General features: G+C 40.2%; 1 protein-coding gene across 1 annotated transcript in view; it reads right to left on the bottom strand.

The window, feature by feature from the left end:
• The window catches only part of UOX (urate oxidase), a 31,143-nt gene that overhangs the window by 7,198 nt on the left and 381 nt on the right, over window positions 1–23,564 (bottom strand). The window contains 3 exon segments of the mRNA NM_001011886.1: window positions 11,002–11,080; window positions 11,179–11,295; window positions 14,074–14,292. Coding sequence (NP_001011886.1) covers window positions 11,002–11,080; window positions 11,179–11,295; window positions 14,074–14,292 — 415 coding nt within the window.

The raw sequence follows: 23,564 nt of genomic DNA, 5'->3' as shown, positions 1-23,564 counted from the left end.
CTTCATGTTGTGTTGAAACCCACAGAAATGAGTACCTTCCTGGCAGCTACACGTACAGGTGACTTCTCAGCCAAATACTTTCCACTTTTTGAGCTCCACTTCACTCAATAGATAATTGTGCTGAAATAAATTAGTAAGCTCCTCCAGAGCAATTCTTCTGTTTGCTACTCTGCCTTTATGGGATGGGGGAGAGTTAGTCCTCATGTTGATCATGTACACTGACTGGTGGCTCCAATTATCATCAGCCCCTCAGTTCTCTTGTGGTGATGAGCTCATCGAAATCACACAACTTCATGAATGAGTAGCATTGCAGACCTGACTCAGCCTAAATAGAGACTTCAGCGATGAGGCAGCGACCCACAGGGCGTAGATCTGCCTAAGTGGACACCCATAATGGCTTTGGTTTTTGGCTAAAGGAAATGGGACAAAGTTGGGCCATGGGGGCCTGTGGGAGAGAGGACAGAGTTGGCAAAAGTGGAGGGGCTGGTATGGTTCTCCTGCAGGTGCTGACTGTGTAAGGTGAATGGGGAAAGTGGAGGAGTGATAGGTATAATCAGAGGAAGCTATTCCCTTGTGTGCCAGGCAGCTCTAGTTCAGGGCCCAGCACAGGTAGGGCACAGAGTTAGTGAGAGGAAGATTCTCTCTCTTTCTATGTGGAACACACTGTAGCTCTGGCAGTTTGGTGAAGACTGAGTAGAACATGGCACCAGGTGACGTGCTGGGAAGCCTCAGAGTACCGTGTTCTGTAGAGAGCATCATTTCTTCCCACAGAGCAGGGACAACTCAGCCAATGCTGAGCAGAGCCAGTGAAGCAGTAGTTGTACACAACGGGTGCAGACTTCTCCCTAAACATGTGTGAGACAGACCTCCAGACTGTCAGGAGGTGGGAAAGTTTGACTGGAGAGATCCAGCAGTTTTGTAAGGAGAGAACTACAGGCCAGGAAAATTGAGGAATTAACATCACAGTAGCCTTATTTGTGCAGGCTGGTGAGGCTGGATGTTCAGGGCACACTTGGGTACAAACCCCCAGTAGCACGGTGCCACGCCAGGATGACTAAGGTCATCTCCTTACAGTATTGAAGCTAGTCCCGATTAAAACCTATCTTTCTTGGCCTGTTTAGTGTATAGTTCAAGGGCCAGAGACATCAGGCATCACTATGCTGTACATGGTCTTAGTTGAAAAACAAGACTATAACTCATGGGGGGATCCCTGGGTGGCGCAGCGGTTTAGCGCCTGCCTTTGGCCCAGGGCGTGATCCTGGAGACCCGGGATCGAGTCCCACGTCAGGCTCCCGGTGCATGGAGCCTGCTTCTCCCTCTGCCTATGTCTCTGCCTCTCTTTCTCTCTCTGTGACTATCATAAATAAATAAAAATTTAAAAAAATTTTAAAAATATTTAAAAAAAAGAATATAACTCATGATCCTCAATTAAAATGCAGGACAGCTCTTAATAATTTAAGAGTTTACATCTTCTATGTGGTTTCGGTCGCTGTGGTTAACTCAGGAGCTGTGGAGTTTAGAAGTAGGTATATAATGACTATATTTTGATTTTCCCAGCCACATGTGCACATCTACCAGAAGGAGCGATGGCCAGTGGCTAGTGGTAAGATCAGCTGAAAAATAAGATCAGCTGTTCTGGTTGGAGTGTTCCAGGGTAATGAGGTAAAACTGAAATGATATTTGTTTAATATTCTGAAGTTCTCTTTGGAAACTACATCTGAAGTAGGATCAAGAGAAAGACACTAGCAATGCCTTAATGCTTTAAGTTGGCTTGATTTATCAGATTTTAGATGTATGAAGACGTGGTTCTGCAAAGTCAGCATTTCTAAATGCTACGTAGGGCTGATCCAAGTGAGCCTACGTTTAAAATCCAAGAGAAGTGCAGAAGCAATCAATAAGTACCGATTGAATGGATGAGTGAATGCATGCAACAAGACTGATTCACATCAAAGAATAAGTATTTCACAGCCTAGCCTCGTTTTCTTCTAGACAGTTCTCCTCCATCAATCTTTTACCATGTCCCTTCCTGATCACACCCACCCAATTATAACAGACAGCATGGCAGGGAAGAGAGAGGACATCGCCTTTAGCTGAGAACATCTGGACTATGTTTAGTTGCTGCCTTTTTCAGACTTTATCTTACTTAATCCTCACAAGTCTATTAAGTATTTTTATACAGGAAACTTTCAGTCATTTGCCTATAGTCACATGACTAGAAACTGCAGGGGTAGAATTCGAACTCAGCACTTCAATAATTTCCTCCTTTTTGGATCCCTCCCCATCTGCAGGATGTTTTTTCCCAGCTTTAACTATCTATCCTCATTTCTTTACAATAAAGGGCCTCTCTAGGAGACAAGACGGCTGCCACCTCTCCTTCCACAGTGTTCTTTGAGGGCCTCAGACAAAGTCCCCAGCCTGAAAAATACCGTCTCCATTGATCTGAAATAGAAACTTAAGCATCACTCTTAGAAATGGCCCCTATGTGTCTGGAAAACTTTTTGTTCCTTAAAAATGTCCTATTGAAATACAAAGACCCCGTAAATTATGGAGTGGCTTCTTAAGACTTTATAAACTACTATAGCCTACTTCCAAAAGTTATTCCTTCTAGAAAAAAAAATACTATAGAAATGAAATAAAGGTTTGCAATAAGAAATAAGGTTAGAACAAACAGTGGGAATCCTGAGGCAGGGGACAAAGAGAAAGTTAATGAGAACCAAAGGCAAATTTTACCTATTTCAGCTTTTCCTATACAGTTGGCCTTTATCCCCAACATCCATGCAAACCAATTAGACTTTGGCTCCTCCAATGGTCTTCATCATAAAAGGATTCCTGAATGCAGTTGTTGCATAGGGGTTGAGGCCACAACTCGGGACTCAAGATTTCCTAAATTCAGATCTCAGTGCTCTCCATGCTTTCCTCCCCTACTTATGAGCACTATTCCCTTCAGAAAATTACTTAACTCCTCTCTACCTTGAGTTTCTCATCTTGCAAATGGAGATGACTACCATACCTATTGCCTAAAATTGATAGATGTCTGAGGAAATATCCATAAAGGACTTAGGAGAATGGCTGCCCCAGAGAAAATGTTTTCTAAAAGTTAACATGATTTTGCAATAATTGATGTTTCCTTACCAACTTTACCTGTGAATGTTTCCCATGTTTCACAAAGGCTCATCAGGTTCCAAAAACTACTTCTGACACATCATCTCTATCCACCTCCAGCCCTGGGATGAGACTTACTGATCGTTGGGGAGTGTCAATTCTCCTAGGCAACTTTTAAATGATCTATTTTCTTGCTAGAATCTAAAAATGAAGAAAGAAGTTGTATTTTCTTTTTTTTTTTTTTAGAAGTTGTATTTTCTAATGTGTTCTGGCCTCAGTTTCACGCAGAATAAAGTGTTTTGTGTTCCCAAAGACAATTAACCGTTGCCACAGTTTTGGCAGAACATAAACCATCTACTCTGGTGCATTCATCATTCTATGAACAACAACAACAGCAACACAAGCAGCAGCAGCAGCAACAACAACAACAACAAAAACCCTATTCTCTCTTAAAGTGAAAAAATTTTCTTCCTTGGTGCACATTAGACATTCTGGATGAAATCAAAGAGCTTATTTTATCTTCCCTGTTGGCAGTGCCCCAGCTTTCTGATCACTGGTACGAACCTGAGCCTTTCAAATTCATGGACCCATCAACTAAAAATATGATGCCTCACACACTCTGAAAACAATTGCAATTGAGACTAACAGAATTAATTCAGCCAAAGGAACCGTCCTTCTAGATGACTTGTCATGAAACCACTTAATCAGCTTTTATCCTTTTTTTTTTTTTTTTTTGCCATGGTTATAGAGTAATGCAAAAGAAGATCTTCACATTTCACTTTGCTAGAACATAATCTTTGCTAGCTTTTAGTGTCCTCCTACACACTTAACAGATTGTGGTTTATCTCTCAGAGAAGCATACATCCTACCCCTTAGCTCTCTAAGGGAAAGAAACTCACTGCAAATTAATAGAAAATAAGCCCAATTCCTTACCTACGCATCAGGTGTCACAAAGCACAAAGCTTTATGGAGCCAAGAAAAAAAAATCCTGTCATGAAGTGGATAATTGCTTCCATGTTTAACACCTCCAAAAAGGACACAAATAGCTGAAAGGAGGATATTTTAAAACTCTATTAAATCATTCTAGTAGAAAAACCTCAAACTTGTAAAGTGCTAGAAAAAGTGAAGATTAAATATCATTTGCCTTTAAGAGTCCATTTCACTCACGCAGGGAGAGTGCAAGGTGCCTCCATGCAACTCTGGACGGGGAAATAGGGTCAGCCAGGTGGAAGGAAGTTAACTGGGCTTTTGTACAATGAGGTTGTGATCAAGGAGGTTTAAAAGACCTGTGTGTACCAAAAAACATCTTCCTTTGGAGAAACTGAAGAGTTTCAGTCTTGCATCAAAAAGGACATTCACAGCCTACTTGGCAATGGGCCATTTCTGTCCTGGGCCTCTCACTTCCTCCCTCTCACTTCTTCCACCTGCCCAGCCTCAGAAATTACTCTCCTCCAGGACTTCAATTTCATCACTCCCCTTCTTTAAGACCATCTCCAACACTCCCCCATTCTCCAGGTCAGTAGATTTTTTTTTTTTTTTTTTTTTTTTTTACTACAAGTAGACAATACCTCTTAGTTGAGATGTCTTCTCCATCTCCCATTCCTTTACTTAGCTATGCTTTAGTTGAATTTTTATATTTAGTGTCAGATTGGGAGGAATTTGATTCTTAAAGAATTGTGAGTCATAATTCAGGTACGGCAGAGGTCTGTGGGCCAACTTAGTCCAAATAAGTGACTCAACCATCTCAGCCACTTCAAGACTTGGCTACGCTTATAATTCAGGGAGACACATGAGAGAAGAAGTTTGGAAGATCCAGGTTCCTTAGAACACCTAAACCAACACCTTGCATCACATGTGCAGACCTAGTTCTTCTCTCGGAGTTTGGCAAGTCACAAACATAACAGTCGTCATCCCTCTGTCTGGGTGAATCTTCCAGATTCTCCCGTGGAACTAACAGACTTTGAAACAGGTAAAAGTACACTTAATGATGTAGCTTTCAAGGATCTGCTAGGAAAATAGTATAATGGGAATTTTATAGCAATTCTCAGGGTCTAAAATGGTGCTCGAGATTCAGTAGGTTTTCTGTAAATGTGTGTTCAACTGGTAAGAAAGAATCCAGTGCATCAATTACATACCCCGCTGGGAAGAGTCCCTATTGGGAGTTGCATGGCTGAGTGTGTGATTAAGTGTGTATGTTTGACGGGCCAGAATTCTTACCAGCTAGCTAGCCCTCACCAAAAACCTTATTTATTTGTTTTTTATTTTTTTAAAAATTGTTTAAAGATTTTATTTTTCATTCATGAGAGACACACACACACACACAGAAGCAAAGACACAGGCAGAGGGAGAAGCAGGCTCCATGCAGGGAGCCCGACGTGGGACTTGATCCCGGGACTCCAGGATCACACCCTGGGCCGAAGGCAGGGGCTAAACCATTGAGCCACCCAGGGATCCCCTATTTTTAAATTTTTTAAAAAGATTTTATTTATTTATTCATGAGAGACACAGAGAAAGAGAGGCAGAGGGAGAAGCAGGTTCCCTGTGGGAAACCCAATGTGGGACTTGATCCCAGGACCCCAGGATCACGCCCTGAGCCAAAGCAGACACCCAACCGCTGACTCACCCAGGTGCCCCCAAAAGCCTTATTTACAAGGTTGTAACAACAATCTTTACCATGTGAATTGGAGTGGGGTGGGGGCGAAGGTAGATAATGATTATTTATTTTAGTTAAGCCTATGCAAGGGCATTTCTTGTGATAATGCTTGTACATGGAATTACCTCACAATATCTGTAGTTTTAGCTCTTGGATAACAGGCAAATTAAGAATTAAACTTTGCTATGCTAAGATCATAGATCCTTACTCTCCAAAGAGGGACTGAGTACAAATGTCATCTTTATGGACACAACACTGGAAAATACACATACTCATATACGTGTCCACACACGTACCACATACACTTAGGGCAACAGATGACTCTTCCCCTACCCTGATCCCTGCCAGCCCCGCATGATATTCGGAGGTGCACTAGCCTCTAGAGGAGTCAGGCTGGGGCTTCTGGGAACACCACCACAACGACTGAAGTACCCTGAAATTTTGGGGCCTTCTGCAGAAAGAAAAGGCATTGTCCTTATTACGGTGACCAAGTGACTAGTTTTTCCATTCTGCAGCAGCCAGGTGACTAGAATTCAGGCTGGAAAGAACAAGGGTGTAGAGAGCGGCCTGTTTTCTTCTTATGATCAGCACAGCCCTACCAAGGGGCCACTCCACTTCTAACTCCAGGGTCCTGCTAAAACATTCTTATGGAAGTCACCGTGACCCGTTTGCAAAACTGCACACTTACGCTTCAGTCTTCTTGTAATCCCAACTTCTGACCTTCCCAGGGCAAACACTGCTTGCCGTTTACTAAATCCATGTCCTCTTCCGCCTGGGTACCCGGCTAGACTACATCTCCCAGCCTCCACTGCAGTTGGCTGTGGCCTGATTGGGTTCTCTCCGGTGGAAGTGCTGTGTGCTACTCTCAGGCCTGGCCTTACGCTTGAGGGTTTCTGCCTCCTTTTGCTTCTCCTCCAAGCTCTTTTCTTCTCCTAATTGTCTGGTAAGGGGATCTGCCCTCAAGGTGACCCCAAAAAGTAAGGATAAAAAAGTAAGGCTGCATCAACCTGGGATCCTGAATAACTAACTTCCCAGAGCAGAGTATCACCCCAACACACACACGCACATGCACAAGCACACACACTCAGGCACGCACACACACATGCTCACACAAATGCTGAACTGGACTTCTACAAAAAGCACTGAGCTTCTTGAACGGAGGCACTACATATGAACCTGTGTGTTACACAGCCTGTTGTCCTAATATAATTCCCAATTTCTTGAAATGTGTTTTTCTTTTGCATCCATGACACCACTCTCCAATCTTCCTTCTTTCTCTCTGGCCTTTCTTCTGACTTTTTTTTTTTTTTTTTAAGATTTTATTTATTTATTCATGAGAGACACAGAGAGAGGCAGAGATACAGGCAGAGGGAGAAGCAGGCTCTCTCCGAGGAGCCAGATGCGGGACTTGATCCCTGGAGATCACGCCCTGAGCTGAAGGCAGACGCTCAACCACTGAGCCACGCAGGCATCCCCCATTTGACTTTTTAGACTCCCCAACCCATAAACTGGGGAATTTCCCCCAGTCTTCTCACTTTCCTCCTCTCATTTCACGTGTTTTCCTGAAATGGCTCCTTCTTGCCCACAGCTTCACCCACCATCAGTCTGTTGATGGTCTCCAAATCTATCTCTATCCCTCATTCCCCAAATCATCAGCTTACCCTTGAATACTTTCTAATCATACGTGTTTTCCTCCATCAGTTCCCCCAAGCCCCTGACTTTAGGGCAACTTTAACTCCTCCTTCTCTGTAACCTCCACCCCTACCCAACCACTCACACTCACTCAGTACCCTTCAGAAACGCCTCACATAATGTCCTCTCCATCTCTACTTCTCACTGCCTTATATCTGACTCCATCATTTCTCCATCTCTGCAACAAGAAATTTTTACTGCCTGTTTTTGCAGCCCGCGCACAGTAATGTTGGTCAGAATTATTGAATCGTGTATACACACACACACACACACACACACACTCACACAGGCCTTTCCTGGGTCTTTATCTCCATCTATAATAATAATAATAGTAGCTGTCATTTAAGGAGTGCTTCCTATGTGCCAGGTACTGGGCTAAAATGCTTTATATTAATATCTATCTCCTTTAATTCCCTGGGCAATTGAGGTGAACACTGTTATCATCATCTCACAAATGAATATCACTAAAAAAAAACAAAAAACAAAAAACAAACAAATGAATATCACTGAGGTAGCATAAGTAACTTTCCCACAGTCATAAAGTTATTAAGTAGTGGAGCTCAAATTCAAATACGGTGTAGTCTGATTCCAACCCATATGGCTTTACCACTGGGCAAAACCACCTCCAAGTTAGACCAATCTTGCTAGCATGGTACACCAGGCCCTTCAAAATCCAGCCCAAACCAATCTCTTCATTTTCATCTCAGCTTCTTATATTCTAAGAACTAGACCCTTTGAACTTTCTACTATTCCTCAAATTCTTTGCCCTTTCAAACTCAAATTACTTGTCCAGGATAGTGGTCAGCATAAGGCAGATGCCCAAAATATTTATTTTTCCTCTTCCACTCCTCCTTAGGTCCTACCCACATACACTCTGTTACTTCCACCTGTAATCTTCTTTCCCCTTCTATGCCCAGCACATCCTGAATCATTTTTCAAAAGCCAATTGGAATATTTCTTTCTTCCCTGTCAAGCCTTCCGGACTACCCTAGGAAAAGTTAGTTTTTTGTACCTGTTTGTCTCTCTAGCATAACTTTGATTCTTTCATTGTGGTTTTTAGCCTCTTACATTGCAATAAATCTTGTTATAAGTCTGTCTCTTACATTCATCTACTGTAAACTCACTAGGGCCAAGGAATGTCTTACTCATCTTGGAATTTACAGCCCTAGGATACATTAAAAAGTCCTCAAAATCCAATTGTTGAATGAATAGTATTTCAATGAATGACATAAGCATAGTTCATTCATTTTCTCATTTTCTTTTTTTTTTAATATTTTACTTAAATTCAATTTGCCAACGTATAGTATAACACCCATAGTATATAGTATAGTATATATATATATATATATATATAACTCATCCCATCAAGTGCCCTCCTTAATGCCCGTCACCCAGTTGCCCTACCCCCCTACGTACCCCCCTCCCGCAACCCTTTGTTTCCCAGTTAGGAGTCTGTCATGGTTTGTCTTCCTCTCTAATTCTTTCCCACTCAGTTTTGTGTTCTCCTTTTTTCTTCTCATTTTTCAATTAGCTCTTCCAAAAGCGAATTCTAGCTCCTGCTATGAAGAGTATGAGCCCCACGCGTTGCCCTCAAGCCCTCTGAATCTGGGAAATGGGAATTAAGATGTCCTGTAAATATAAAATACAGGATTTCAAAGACTTAACTTTGTAAAAAGAAGGTGAAATATTTCATTAGTGAAAGACATTTATTACATATTTAAGGGGCATTGTGTGTATAGCAGATTAAATAAATCATTAAAATTAATTTTTTTGCTTTTCTAATGTGACTATTAGAAAATTTTTAAATTATATTTCTGCTGGACAATAACAGTTTAGAGTTTAAAATTTTATGAGAGTAGTCAGTGTGGTTTGGGTAGGAAAACACTGACTCAGGGAGTCAGGAAACCTTTTTTTCTCTTTCTTTCCCAAAGTCACACATGAAAGGAAGGAAAGAAAGAAAGCTACATTTCAACTAACTAAAAGCTGGGTTGGCAAGTCAATATATCACATGGCTACACATTTGGGGGATTAAAAAATCATTATCTTTTCAACTTAACTACTAGTTATTCAGTCTCCTTTATAGGACAATAATTACATTACTGCCAATTAAACACTGAGAAGGCCCTGATTGTTCCTAGAATTTAATATTAAAAATATTAAACAACAGCTAACACACTAGAACTTTCTAAGAAAAGGCATTAGCCAATATAACTCAGAATGAGTAGGGACTTATATTTTATTAACCTCATAATATTTCTGACATTTACAAAATGCTACCTCCAATTCTCACCAAAGCTTGAGAAGAAAGAGGAGATACAGAAACGGAAAGGAAGGGAAGGAGAGAAGAGGAAAAGAGAGAAGAAGAAAGGGACGAATAATTGAAGAGGGAAAAAGTTTAGAGTCCACATTTTAAATTTATAATGATCATGAAAGTTTATTTTTTTTTTAGGATAGAGACCTTTCTACCACATTTAGCTGCATGATTCTTAGAAGTCCTCTACTCTAACTTGTAGCCAGTTATTGAACTCTATTCTGATCATCTCAACCAAGCAGTGGGAGACAAGCTTTGGGAATTTTGATATTTGCTAAGGTCAGTCCTCCGTACTAATAAGATCCATATTGGGCAGCCCGGGTAGCTCAGGGGTTTAGCGTTGCCTTCGGCCCAGGGCGTGATCCTGGAGACCCGGGATTGAGTCCCACGTCGGGCTCCCTGCATGGAGCCTGCTTCTCCCTCTGCCTGTGTCTGTCTGTCTCTCTCTCTAGGTCTCTCATGAATAAATAAATAAAATCTTTTAAAAAAATAGTAAAATCCATATTGTAATTATGCTCTGAAGTTAAGTTTTAAATTTCTTAGTAAATAAAATGAATTATATAATTGTTATTGCTATTTAAATGAGGTTCATTCTATAGTAATTATAATAATATCAGTAGTTTTACTACTATGAAAATAAAATGTCAGAGAAACTCGATTGTTATTTACTAGCTATTTCCTATAAAGGTTACTATAATTATAGCATGGTATGGTACAAAAAGTACTGGTCAGAAAATTCAGAGATTTGAGCTTTTGTCAGCTTGGACCTTTTTTTCCCCTCATCTCAGAATCAGATGATAAAAATGATCTACCTTATTCAGCCCCTAGATTTGTTGCAAAATGTATTATTTCATATATATATATAAAGATTTTATTTATTCATGAGAGAAACAGAGAGAGAGAGAGAGAGAGAGAGGCAGAAACACAGGCAGAGGAAGAAGCAGGCTCCATGCAGGGAGCCGAACAAGGGACTCGATCACCAGGTCTCCAGGATCATGTCCTGGGCCGAAGGCATCGCTAAACCGCTGAGCCACCCGGGCCGCCCTCATTTTTATATTTTTAAGGTAAAAAGTAGTTAGTTTTTAAATGTACTCCAGAGTCACAGAGCTCATTTCCATCTCCAGATGTAAATGCCTTCGAATTTCTCTACAGTTTTCCTCAGTGTTAATAAACAGAATTGTTTAGAGGAAAGAAATATTGAATTTTCTGTTACAGAATCAAAACATGAAAAGTATTTTCTCACCACTTCTCATCTGTTCAACCTCACAGAAGTGTGTTCCAGTGGGATTGTGAATAAATGCATGGACATGCTTAACTCCATTCTGAAAATTAGGAAAAAAAATGTTTCCAGTAAAATTTCAGCATATGTCATAAAGCCAATTTCTTTAATTAAGCTGAAAACACAAATAACTGAGGTAACCTTTTCAAAACGCTTCCAAGGGACCTCTTCCACATAAACTTGAGCTCGGATGACATGGTTAAAAGAAGAAAGGAAATGCTCACAGATGTTCATTGCAAAAGTTTCTATGCTTTTGATCTGTAAAAGAAAACAAAATGCTAGTGATCAGAAACACCTGCTCCATTTAAAAATAATTTGTAAATACCCATGGAGTTCTCTTTCCTGTTCAAATGCTTTTTAGAATCAGAAAAACATAGATTTTGAAAGAATCTGGAGAGGTCAATGGTCCTTATCCCAATTTTTCACAAGGTCACCAGGTGAGACTATATCCTGTTTTTAAAAGAAACCTGTTTTGCAGGAAGAAATGTGTCAATCAATGCATGAGCAAAATGAAACTTAACATTTAGATTCTCTTTACGGTAAGCTCTGTCATCACCCATGCCAACTACAGTACTATAGTATGCTCCCAAACACTCTGGTATCTTTATGAGGTTGGCCAATGGCCTCCCAGTTTCCCAAGGAAAAATGTTAATGTAGGTAGGGCTATTTCTGTTTCCTTGCTTCACAAACAGACCTTCCATTGACCATCCCTAGCTCCCCACTCCATAAAACAGCTCTCTACTTCTCCATAGTAATCTGTAGACAATGTGTTATGGTCTTAGCATCATCTACAGATGATTTATGACTTTGCCTAAAATGGATTATTTGTACTGGTTTCCCCAGGATAGTTCTGTTTTATGCTTGTTGTCCCAGAATAATTATTTAGCATCTTATTTCACTCCCAGAAATGTCCTAGTTTAGAAAATAAAAATACAAACCCCAGAAGATGTATGTATTTTGTTGAAGCATTATTTACAATAGCCAAAATATGGAAACAATCTAACTGTCTATGAATGGATGAATGGATAAAGAAAATGTGATAGATAGATATACATACATATTTTTATGGTATATATTTATTTATATTTATTATTTATGCCCTATTTATATGGTATGTATATGGTGTATATATGTTTTTATATATAATGGAATAATATTCAGCTATAAAAAAGAATGAAATCTTTGCATTTGTGATAACATGGATCATAGATTAACCTAATGGCATCATGCTAAGTGAAATAAATCAGGAAAAGACAACCATATGTTCTTATCTCCATGTGGAATCTAAACAAAACAATGTAACATTTTATTTGGTAAAAAACAAACAGAAAAAAATCAAGTTCATAGATATAGAGAATAGATTGGTGGTTGCCAAGGGAGAAAGAGTGAGCAAAACCAGAGAAGGGAATCAAAAGGTACAAACCTGCAATTATAAAATAAATAAGTCATGGGAATATAATGTACAGCACAGCAAGTACAGTCAAAAATACTATACACGTCTACTGGAAAGTAGTTAAGAGAATAAATCTTATAAGTTCTCATTTCAGGGCGCCTGGGTGGCTCAGTCAGTTAAGCATCTGCCTTTGGCTCAGGTCATGATCTCAGGGTCCTGGGATAGAGCCTTGAGTCGGGCTCTTTGCTCAGCATGGAGTCTGCTTCTCCCTCTCACTTTCTAATAAGTAAATAACACCTTTAAAAATATTATTAAAAAGTTCCCATCTCAAGAAATAAAAATTTATTTCACTACATATACAAACTTCAAATCATTATGTTGTACACTTGAAACTAATATAAAATTGTATGCCAATTATACCTCAATTAAGAAAATCAAAAGAAATAAGCAAGCGTCTTGATTTGGATAAGAAATTATATGGTGATTCTATCTATAATGAATAAATTCTAATTGTTTTTAATATCCAAGTCCATTCCTTCACTTTTCTGCATCTCTCACACAATACAGGAAATACAAGAATCTGTGTTGCCTAGCTCTCTTCTATAGCTCAGCACGAAAGCCTATTTTCAATTTGTTTTTTTAAGGGAGCAATGCTTTTGTCCATAGCCATGTTTATGCTTGCTGAGCCACTCTGATTAACAAAAGAAAGGTTCAGCGGGGAGAAAAACCTTGCAGAAATTATATGTCAATTAGTCTGTTCATTTCATGCATTCTGAGTAAGGATTTCGTGCAAAAACATGAGAAAAAGAAGCTTTCCAGTCTACATTTCTTGTCTTTTTAGGTTTCTTAGCAAATAGAAAAATTATCTTGAGCTGCCCAGAAATCTGCTGGTGGTCCAGTACAGCTTCACTCACACTTAAAGAATGTGCAAGCTGAAGTGCTAAAATATCAGATTCCTTCAGCAGCAAGACCCTTTTGAAGAGTATACTTAACACCATATCCAGACACTAAGTGGTCACGGAGTTGGGAAGATTAGAAAGGCATTAAAAGTTGGGCAAATAGACTTCAAAATATATCTTGTACTCAAGATTTTCTTCTATAGTAACACCAGGAAGAGAAATGGTACTTTCTTCTATAAATGTACACCATTCTAAAAGAAAAAAAAAATAAGCAACAGGAGTCAAAGAAATGTATGACAAAAAAATGTGTAAAATTCTATTCTGAAATCCTCCCAGGGCTTTGATTTGCCAATGATCCTAATTAAGAGAGAACTTGTAAATTTGTCAGATAGGATTCTCTTCCTAAAAGATGTAGTAAGTTGAGAACCAAAAAAGAGGAGAAATAAGAAGAAGAAGAAGAAGAAGAAGAAGAAGAAGAAGAAGAAGAAGAAGAAGAAGAAGAAAGAAGAAGAAGAAGAAGAAGAAGAAGAAGAAGAAGAAGAAGAAGAAGAAGAAGAAGAAAACTGAGAAAGCTCTTCTACAAGAGTGAGAATTTTAGAATAGAAATGAAAAAAATTAGTGGCTTAAATGTAAAAATAGGGTTAAAAAGTACAGGGAACTTGCAGTAAGCAGTGATATCCTCAAGTTAATAGTACAGTGAATTCTGCATCAAGACAGGAAGCCTCTGAGAAGAATGACACATACCCCTTTAAACTTTGCCAAGACATGAACTGTGTTCTTGATGGTGTCTGTGGGGATGATGTCTGAATTATCTCCATACACGTAATCTTTTTTGGAGCTCAGAGTAAGTTGCACTGAAGTTGCCACCTCTTTAATGCTGTGGTATTTTCCATCTCGCTGAATGTGGAGAACTTTCACCATGTCCTTCCCATAGCCAGTTCGGACAAACTCCACCTCATCGTTCTACAATAAAAACACAAGTCATCTTATCGAAGAAACCTAAATGAAGGCAAAAAGTCTGCAAGCTCTTCAAGCCTTGATTTAACCACATCATTGTAAAAGGTGAGAGTTAAGAGTATTCATGGAAGCAAGACTATATCCGACCTTTGAAGAAAAATGAGAAGTTGCATGGAGTAAAGAGAATTGTGAAAAATGGATGAAAATATTATCAAACTAGCCTAAAGACAGACAGGTAGATGGCTTTCTTGATAATAATAACTAATAACAAGGAGAACAGTATCCCCTGGACCAAATGATTACTCTGTTTTATTTCAACCGTGCCAACTTTAATCCTTGTAGCAGCTCCAGAAACTAATATTATTCCCATTTTACAGAGGGAGAAACTGAGCTTCAAAGAGTTTAAGTGACTTGCTCTACTTCACATAGCTAGTGAAGGATAGAGCCAAGGATTCACACTGTTGACTCCAAATTTTGTACTCTGAACCACTGTGTAGACTGCCATTCTTCTATAAAATTTTTTGGCTTAAGTTAACTGAAACTAATTACATCCTCTTTTTTATACGGAGTGCTATTCTGGAGAAAATGCCCTGTGATCAATAAGAACAATTTGAAAATTGCTTCTTCTACTTGCTGCCGGGAAGAAGAGTAATTAGTGACAGGGTCCAGATTACCTTCAGGAGTGCAGAGCCAGGGCCATCTGGCTGCAGGGAAAGCTATGCTTTTAGCAAAGAGACACTTAATAAAAGCCTGGTGATTGATTCATTAGTACCCTTATCTGGAACTGGAGCTCTCACTAGCGAATACATCCATCTCCAAGGCTAGGATTCAGAAGATTTGTCCCTGGGTTTTACTGGTATTTGAGAGAAGAGGCAGGAGGGAGCAGAGGGACAGAAAAACCTATTTTATTTATCATCAAAACTGAACATTAAAATGGTAATGGAAGAAAGTGACAAAAATAAAAGTAAATCAAAAACGGCATGCAGTGAGAGTCTGGGGAGGGTCACAAAGAAGGAACCTCACCTGCTAATTGCACATAGGCAATATGCTGAGGGCTGCCTAAAAATCTGTTTACATAAAGCATCACCAGATCCCATGGGAGGGATTGTAAAATACTAACCAACATCAGAAGGTATTGTCATGTTCTTAATCAAAGTGAGAGGGATGGGAGGCTGTCTTAAATCTCAGGGATGGAGCCTGGTAGGTAGGGCACACTGCTGATTTAAGGGACGGCTCTGGGGAAGGTCCCTCAAAAGCCTCTGACCCAGTTTTGGAGGGACTCATCTTCAAGAAAAGGATCAATAAGAAAACTCAAAGAGCAGACTTAGAGGATCTTAATAACTATAATTCTGACAAGGAAAGAGTCACCGCTTGTGGTTGCAGGAGCTTTGGCATCAGACCAGGTCCAAAATCTGTCTTGCTATTTATAGCTTTGTGGCTTGCAACAAATTATTTGTTGGCTCTGAGCCCTCAGTTTCCCCAGCTGTACAAACGGAGATAACCGCCCCAACTTGTAGGAGTTGCTGGTGAGTGTGAAAGTCCCATCTCAGTTCCTAGTACCTAGTGGAGCAGTGAGGTCCATCCCAGCAACCGTGGCCACGTCAGGTCTGGCTGTGGGCGCAGCAGTAGCAGAGATGACAGGAGGGACTTCGAGTAAAGGCACCAGTTTTTAGGGTAGAAAGCTCTGCTGGCTGTAGCCAGAGGAAGACTCTGACATGCCTTTTGAGCCACAAGGGATTGCACCAAGGGGAGGGAGGCACTTGGATGGCTTGGGGCCCTTGGATGGCATGGACGAGGGGCCAGAGCCAAAGGCCTCCAAGATCGTCCATCAGCCCCAGGACACAGCAGGACTCAACAGATGTTACTTCTTAGTCCTATGTCCTGCCATTAATACCCAAGCTACAGTAGCTCAGTCTGCAAAAATGCAGGTAGTTCCTACATGATACATAGAAAGATCCAGTGAGCGCCACCCTTCAGATCCACCCTTGCTCACCTCTCCAACTGCATGTCTTGCCACAGCCTATTTCAAACTCTGCTTCAGCTAATCATGGCTCTGCATGATCTCTCTGTCCGTAGGCCCTCGAATATGCTATTCCTTCTTCCTTGAACATCCTTTCTCTTCCTTCTGCCCAACTACCAACCCCTCCACTTGCCGAATGCCTTCTAGTCACCCTTCAGTCTCAGATGCCACTTCTCCTGGGGAATCCGCCCAGTCCCTCAGGTCTGGAGTAGGTGTCCCTTCCATATGCTCTGGAAATAGTTATTGCCTTATCACAGTCTTTATCAAGTTTTGTTGCAATTGCCTCATCATGTGTCTGATTTATTCAAAAATGGGAAACTGTGAAAGCAGGAACCATTCTATCTTAGTTGTCATGGCAACTCCAGTGCTCAGCACAGTGCCTAGAACATAAATAGGTGCCTAACAAATGTGTCGTGAATGAATGAATGGTGCACCACCACCTCCACTCCTTGTGTGGTGACGCGGAATAGTTCTTGAAAATACCCAAAAGATTGCAATACAGAATCGCCACCTCAGCTCAAACCCAAGCAGGAAGCTCCTCTTCCTGGGAAAGTGGGGAAGGCCCCATCTGCTCTCTGATCACCACAGCCCACTGGGAAACAAGGCCCGGGAAGGGCAGAACTGAGTGTGGAGAGAGTCATCGAGGCAGCACCAGGTGCTCGCGTTGCTAGCAAGCCAGCACTCCACGGGGTGGCCATCCGGGAGCTCCTGAGGGGAGGTCAGCGCTCCTCGGCAAGCTCCCGACTAGGCCCTGGCACCAGAGCAGAGATTGAGAAATCCCATTTACTGCGTAACAAGTCAGAAGAAAAAGATCATAACCATCTGAGGATGGAGTGGAATGGAACAACGGCGGTGTGGGATGCCTAGGAGTCTCTTGATAGGATCTGACACAGCAGATGATGGGTCCAGAGCAGAAACGAGCCTGCCCTCCTCAGTGAGACTCCCCCCAGTTCTGTAGTCAGAGAGTCAGAAGTAGGGGCCAGACCCCTGTCATGTATAAAGCATAGTCGGGTGCAGAGGCCCATGTCCATGATGATTGCACAATGAAACACGAAGGCCGCTCTCATGTGGAGGGTGGGCCAGTGGCTGAGAGGATGGGCTCTGGGTTCTGGAATCAGGAAACACAGGTGCGAACCTTTGCTCTGCCATTGTTAGCTCTGCACATGGGGACGAATTTCTCCATCCATAAAATGGGATTAATAGTAGCGCCTACCTCTCAGGATCATTGTGAGGATTATGTGAGAAAAAACCCAAAGCCCTCAGGAAAGAGCCTGGCAAATTTTAAGTGTTCAATAAATGCTAGCCATAATGATCATTGATAAATAATGACCACATGTCAGATTTTTACATCAAGGAGTCCTCCCAATTACTGTTAGAGATAAATACCCAGATTGCGCACCAACCCAGAAACACCGGGGCTGTGTGACAAGGCTTACTTCTGCCTTCGCTTTGGTTGTCCTTCCTCAGGCTTGTGTGGCTTCAGGAAACAAAGTTATGAAAGGAAACTCGATTTCCTAGAGTAATACTCTGGATGAAACATCAGAAGGAATAAATTTTAACCTGGCTCTACACAAGAAAAATCCCCTTTCCTTAGACATATCTTGAAAGATAAGGGGCTGGAAATCATTAATTACCTCCAAGTAATGTTAGAGAGGAGACTCCAAGATTGTAAATTAATCTTGTATTTCTCTTCCATAATGAGATAGTGAGGATTCTTTTATTTGCAGGCCATACTGAAAAGGATGCAGGCCCATCACTACAGGTCTAGGGAGGCGTAGCCTGGAGTCTGTTAACCCCTAGAAGGCCCAGTGCATGGATTTGAGGTGGAAAATATTGAGGAAGATTTAAAAAAAAAACTTTCGTAAATTTAAAAATGACTTGCATTTTCTCTTAAGTCTTAGAAGAGCTTCTGTAAACCTCATCTCTTCCCTCCATAACAGAGAGAAATACAAAAGGGCTAGCTACTCAGGACCCAACAGAGATGTAAAAATCAAGTCAGTTGCGGTACACCGTAATGGAAGAACTATGCATGGAGACTGGCCTCCCTTCCTGTCTTTGAAATGTTCTGGAGAAGTTCTTCCAATTCCGTGCCCAGGTTTTTCCTTTGCCTGCCTATTTTCTTGAATACTCACGAACAAAAAGATTTCAGAGAAAGATGCTGAACTAATATGAGAAAAAAGAGCACTCATCTGAACAATCTTAATATCATTTTGGCAGATTTTAACAATACATGAGGATAAGAACAATAATGGTGAATCATACCTGAGAAGCAGTTGGTATTTTTTTTGGCTGCCTAGGATCTACTAAATGTCAGATGGGAAAATATTGATATCTAGTAGAAAATGTCATGTTGCTTTAGGCTGTAGAATGGCTTATTTTTGCAATCAAGGAGGGATATGCCCTGAGTTATGTTCAAAATGTGACTCTAAAGGGATTTGTCAAGCAGATGTTTCAAAAGCAATCTAACAAGTCATATGCATAATTATGGTAGAATGACCTGTTACCTCTTGAAGACTCCATTTATAGGTGCTCAGTGATTTTCACACCTCTACCTCTTACAAAGAAAGAAACTTGTCACTAAAGTCAGTAATTCTAGATGTTGGCAAACTGACTTTAAATAAAATAAAATAAAAATTACAAATAAATAAATAGAAGTCAGGGGAAATGCTAATTTTCTCACCAGCCTCTTCATAGCACTAATGGCCTTAAAGCTGAGAACTAGAAGAAGCATCTAGGATTAGGGACAGGTAAGGCCACAACAGAGAATTGATTGAGATCTGAAGAATTTGATGGGAAGGAAATTTTACTGAAACACATACATTGAAAGCTGTCTCTTTCTAAATGTGTAAGTCTTGAGAATAAAAGTAATAGTAGCAACCATTTAGTGAGGGTTTCATATGTGTCAGGAACTTTGCATCTATTATTCCCTCTAATTCTTCACAAGAATCCTATGCAGTAGGTATTTTTAATCCAACCTTGACCAAGGGAGATACTAGGGTTAGGTATCCTGCCAAGGTCACACAATTACTAGGCGACAGATGGCTGGAGGAGAAACCAGCCCATTTGCCCCCAGATGGCATGCTCTTTCCCACTGCAGGCCAGAGTCCCTATGCCCCCTGCATGGGCAGCCCACTCTTTAGGGAAACAAAGGATGCAGAGGGAGGGAAATGGCCATGTGACTGCAGAAATTTGAATTTCTATACCATTTTTTAAAATTCTACTCATTGGTATCTACATTATCTTATCTATTCCTCACCAAAAAACTCCAAAAACCAACCAAACAAACAAACAAACAAAAAACACAAAACCACCCAACCCTGCAATTTAAAGAGAAAGAATCCATATTCTAAAAGAAACTTTTGTCAGGGATGTTAAGTGAGCTGCCCAAAGTCACATGGCTACCAGGAGGGCTGGTGCAGTGGAAAGAGCCCTGCCGAGCCTGAAGAGCCTTACTCTCTCCCACTGTACCAGGTAGAACTTACTGGACGCCCAGAGATACCCCTGCCCAAACTGTTGCTTTTTCTAGAACTTAAGTCATTTTTCTTAAATTGCAAGAGAATTCTAAGCTCTGATCGATTCTGTGTATATGGCGGGGATATTTAAGTTGTGAAGTAAGGGGAGAATGAAGAGCTGATTGCCCTGTGGAGCAGGATGAAAATTCAGCTTCGTGTCTTCAGTAGCAGGTACTACATTTGGGTCAAACATTGACTTTCATCTGGGCAGGGACTATTGCAAACGTGAGTGATGTAGGCTTATTTGTGGTCATTAAACCCATATCACCAATGGACTGTTTTAGTCCATCTGCAAAGATGATGAAATAACTGCCCCAGAAGAAAAGGAAACAAGGAGGAAAGGAACCAGCATTTAATAAGCATTAGTAATGTGCCAGGGACTATGCACATAGCATCTCACTGAGTCCTGAGACCCCTCCATGAAAGCACAGAATACGAGCCTCACCTTTAGAAAAGGAAGGTAACAGTGTTGAGATTCAAGAGTTTGGTCAAAACTATATGGCTGTTGCAGGGGTGCCTGGCTGACTCAGTTGGTGGAACATGAGTCTCTTGATCCAGGGGTTGTGACTTTGAGCCCCATGTTGGGTATGAAGATTACTTAAAAAACAAAAAACAAAAACAAAAACAAAACAACCACATGACTTTTGAGAGGCAGGGTCAGACGTGGAACCCAGGTTGGCCTGATTGCTTGCACTATACTCAGCTGCCTTTTTGACACAACATTAAAACAAAGTTCTTTAAGATGGGATTTTGCCTGCATACTCATTTTTATTTATTTATCTATTTAGATTTAATCCATTATAAATTCCACAGAACCCCAGAATAGAAATCTCTGAAATCATTTTCATTCAACCCATTCGTTCATCTGTATTTATTTATTTAGCTCCTTTTAGGTGATAAGCACTATGGTAAAGTGCTAGAGATGTAACAACAAACCAGACAGACACTGTTCTGCCCTGATGGAGATGATACACTGAAAGTTTGTACGCTATACACTAAAACAAACCTTTTCAGTAAAGAATCCAAAAGTTAGTATTTTAGGCTTTGCAGACCATGTGGTCTCTGCTGCAGCTACTTAGCTCTGCCATTATAGCATAAAGAGCTATACATAATACAGAAATGAATGGGTGTCACTGTGTTCCAATAAAACTTTATTTACAGAAACAGGCAGTGGGCCAGATTTGGCCAACAATAGTTTGCTGACCCCTGTCCTTGAGAGGAAGGCTCAGAAACAAAATCAAATAATTAGATTATTGCGATAATTACCCCAAGTGAAAAAAACACAGTGAACTCTGGGATACCTAAGCCAATTTGAGAGAGATCGAGGAAAGCTTCCAGGAGGGACTGATTTCCACAAAGCTATGAATGATGAATAGGAATTAACAAAATAACATCTTCTGGCCTTCTTACATTAATTCTACTTATGTTTTCCTTTAAAAACATTTTTCATGAACAATTCTTTGTTTCACAAATATGTGTATCATATTGCTTGTCTCATCAATTTTCATCAAAATAATTCCAGTCCCCTCCCTTTCCTCCTGCAACAAGTATATTGACTTTTTCCTTCAGTTTGTCACATTGTAGAGTTTATTCAGCACATCAACAGTCTTGTAAATGTTCGAACATTAATTTAAACTTTATAGATAAATTTTCTGACATGTAAATCATATCTCAAAAAGCTATTGAAAATAAATAAATAAAGCCAGCAGTCTGACTGCCAGAAGTCCTCAAAGGATGACCAAATTACAATTAAGCCAGCATAGTCCAGGGTCTGGAGAAACTGAACTTTATCTCAATCTCAAGAAATTTTCACAGATAAAGCTTCAAAGAATATGAACTCCCAGCCGTAATTCAAAAAACACACAGGGTAGTGAGGTATCATGAGAAAGAGTTGCAGAAACAACAGACAGAGAAGTATGACTTGCAAAGACTTCAGATATTGGAATTACCAAAAAAAAAAAATAATAATGATATATTTAGGGCAGCCTGGGTGGCTCAGCGGTTTGGTGCTGCCTTCAGCCCAGGGTGTGATCCTGGAGACCCGGGATCGAGTCCTGCGTCGGGCTCCCTGCATGAAGCCTGTTTCTCTTACTGCCTGTGTCTCTGCCTCCCTTTCTCTCTCTCTCTCTCTCTCTCTCTCTCTCTCTGTCTCTCATGAATAAGTAAATAAAATCTTAAAAAATAATAATAATATTTAATATTTTTACAGAAATAAAAGAGAACACTGAAATATCTCCTTCTTGAGATAGAGTATATTTTCTCTTGAGCAAAAAACAAGAGACTATAAAAAAAGACCAAGTAAATTTGAAGAAAAAAAAATAGAACCTCTAGAAATGCATTAAGTGCATTAAGAAACAGATTAAACACAACTGAAGAAATAGTTATTTGGAAGAGATAGATTAAGTAACAGAATAATGTTGCCGAAGAGAGAATTTGAGAACTGGAAGATAAACCCAAATAATGAATCAGGATTAAGACAGACACACAGGAGCCAGAGTATATGCAAGAGACATAAAATGTACTAGGACAATATGACAAGAGAGAATGTGGAAGAGACACAATTCCAGGAGATCAGGACTGAGGTTTTCCAGAATTACTGGATGAATGAATGCAAACTTTCAACTATAAAATAAGAAGCACATGACCAAGTGAAGGACTCTACCTTGCTCCCTATATTTGGCTAACTTACAATGAAGGAATTTTCTACTGTTTTTAGAAGCCACCATGAACCACTTGGGCCTCAAAAGTAGGCAATGTGAAAACCATTCTATCCAGTTTGCATTTTCTCCATCCACCGGATTCAGTTTCTTTTCACATTACATTACTGTTTTTCGTAAAAACCGGGACACACTGGAATTTAGTCTTTAGGGTAATGTTGAAATCCCTGGAGCCCCTCAATGTCCAGCGCAGGGTTTGCTACCTAGCGATTGCATAAGAAAGGTCACCGGCAATCAGCATGATCAGGTCAGTAACAACTAGAGATAAGAATGTTAACTGAAACTTAATAGCTGAAAGAAAGTAACCTAACAGTGCTTTTCCAGACCTTGAAATAAAAGTAGATTTAGCAAATAGCATCCTAATACGGATGTCCCCCAGCCCAACCACAAGAAGGGCTCAGGTCGTAGTAACATAATCTTAGTTAACATTTGTGGATCATTTACTTTTAGCTAGGCATTGTGCTAAGCATGTAATGATAAGAAAACAGGAATTATTTTATAGCCTATTCAACAAATGTTCTTTAGCCTACATAACTGAAAACAAGTTGCTTGTATTCTCTAAATGCATCGATGAATCTTAAACCTAGTGTACTCAGCCATTACCATTGTACTGCCAAAAGCTATCACAAGATAAAATTAATTTTATTTCACCTTGACTTAGCAAAATATACTTCATGATATGAAATATTTAAAAACTTGATGAAAAGTTAGTGGTTGCTGAAATTCTCTTTCCTGAATACAATAAAAACACATATAAGACAAAATGATACCCATGGAGAAATGATCAGAAAAATGTTTGTTTGTTTGTTTGTTTGTTTGTTTGTTTGTTTGTTTTACCAATTTGACAGGTTGCAAACCTCTCAGATACCTGCATAGCCCTGGGTCAGGGCAGCAAGCCTCAAAGTTTAGGGTGTACTAGTATCCCCACAAACCTTGTAAAAAAATGTAGATTCCTAAGCTCCAGTGGAAGAATTCTGAGTTAGCAGGTATGTATTGAGGCTCAGAATTCTGCTCTATTTGCAAGCACCA

This window comes from Canis lupus, chromosome 6, assembly GCF_011100685.1.
Source record: "Canis lupus familiaris isolate Mischka breed German Shepherd chromosome 6, alternate assembly UU_Cfam_GSD_1.0, whole genome shotgun sequence".
Classification (NCBI taxonomy): Eukaryota; Metazoa; Chordata; class Mammalia; order Carnivora; family Canidae; genus Canis; species Canis lupus.
This window is presented reverse-complemented; position numbering and strand designations above follow the sequence as displayed.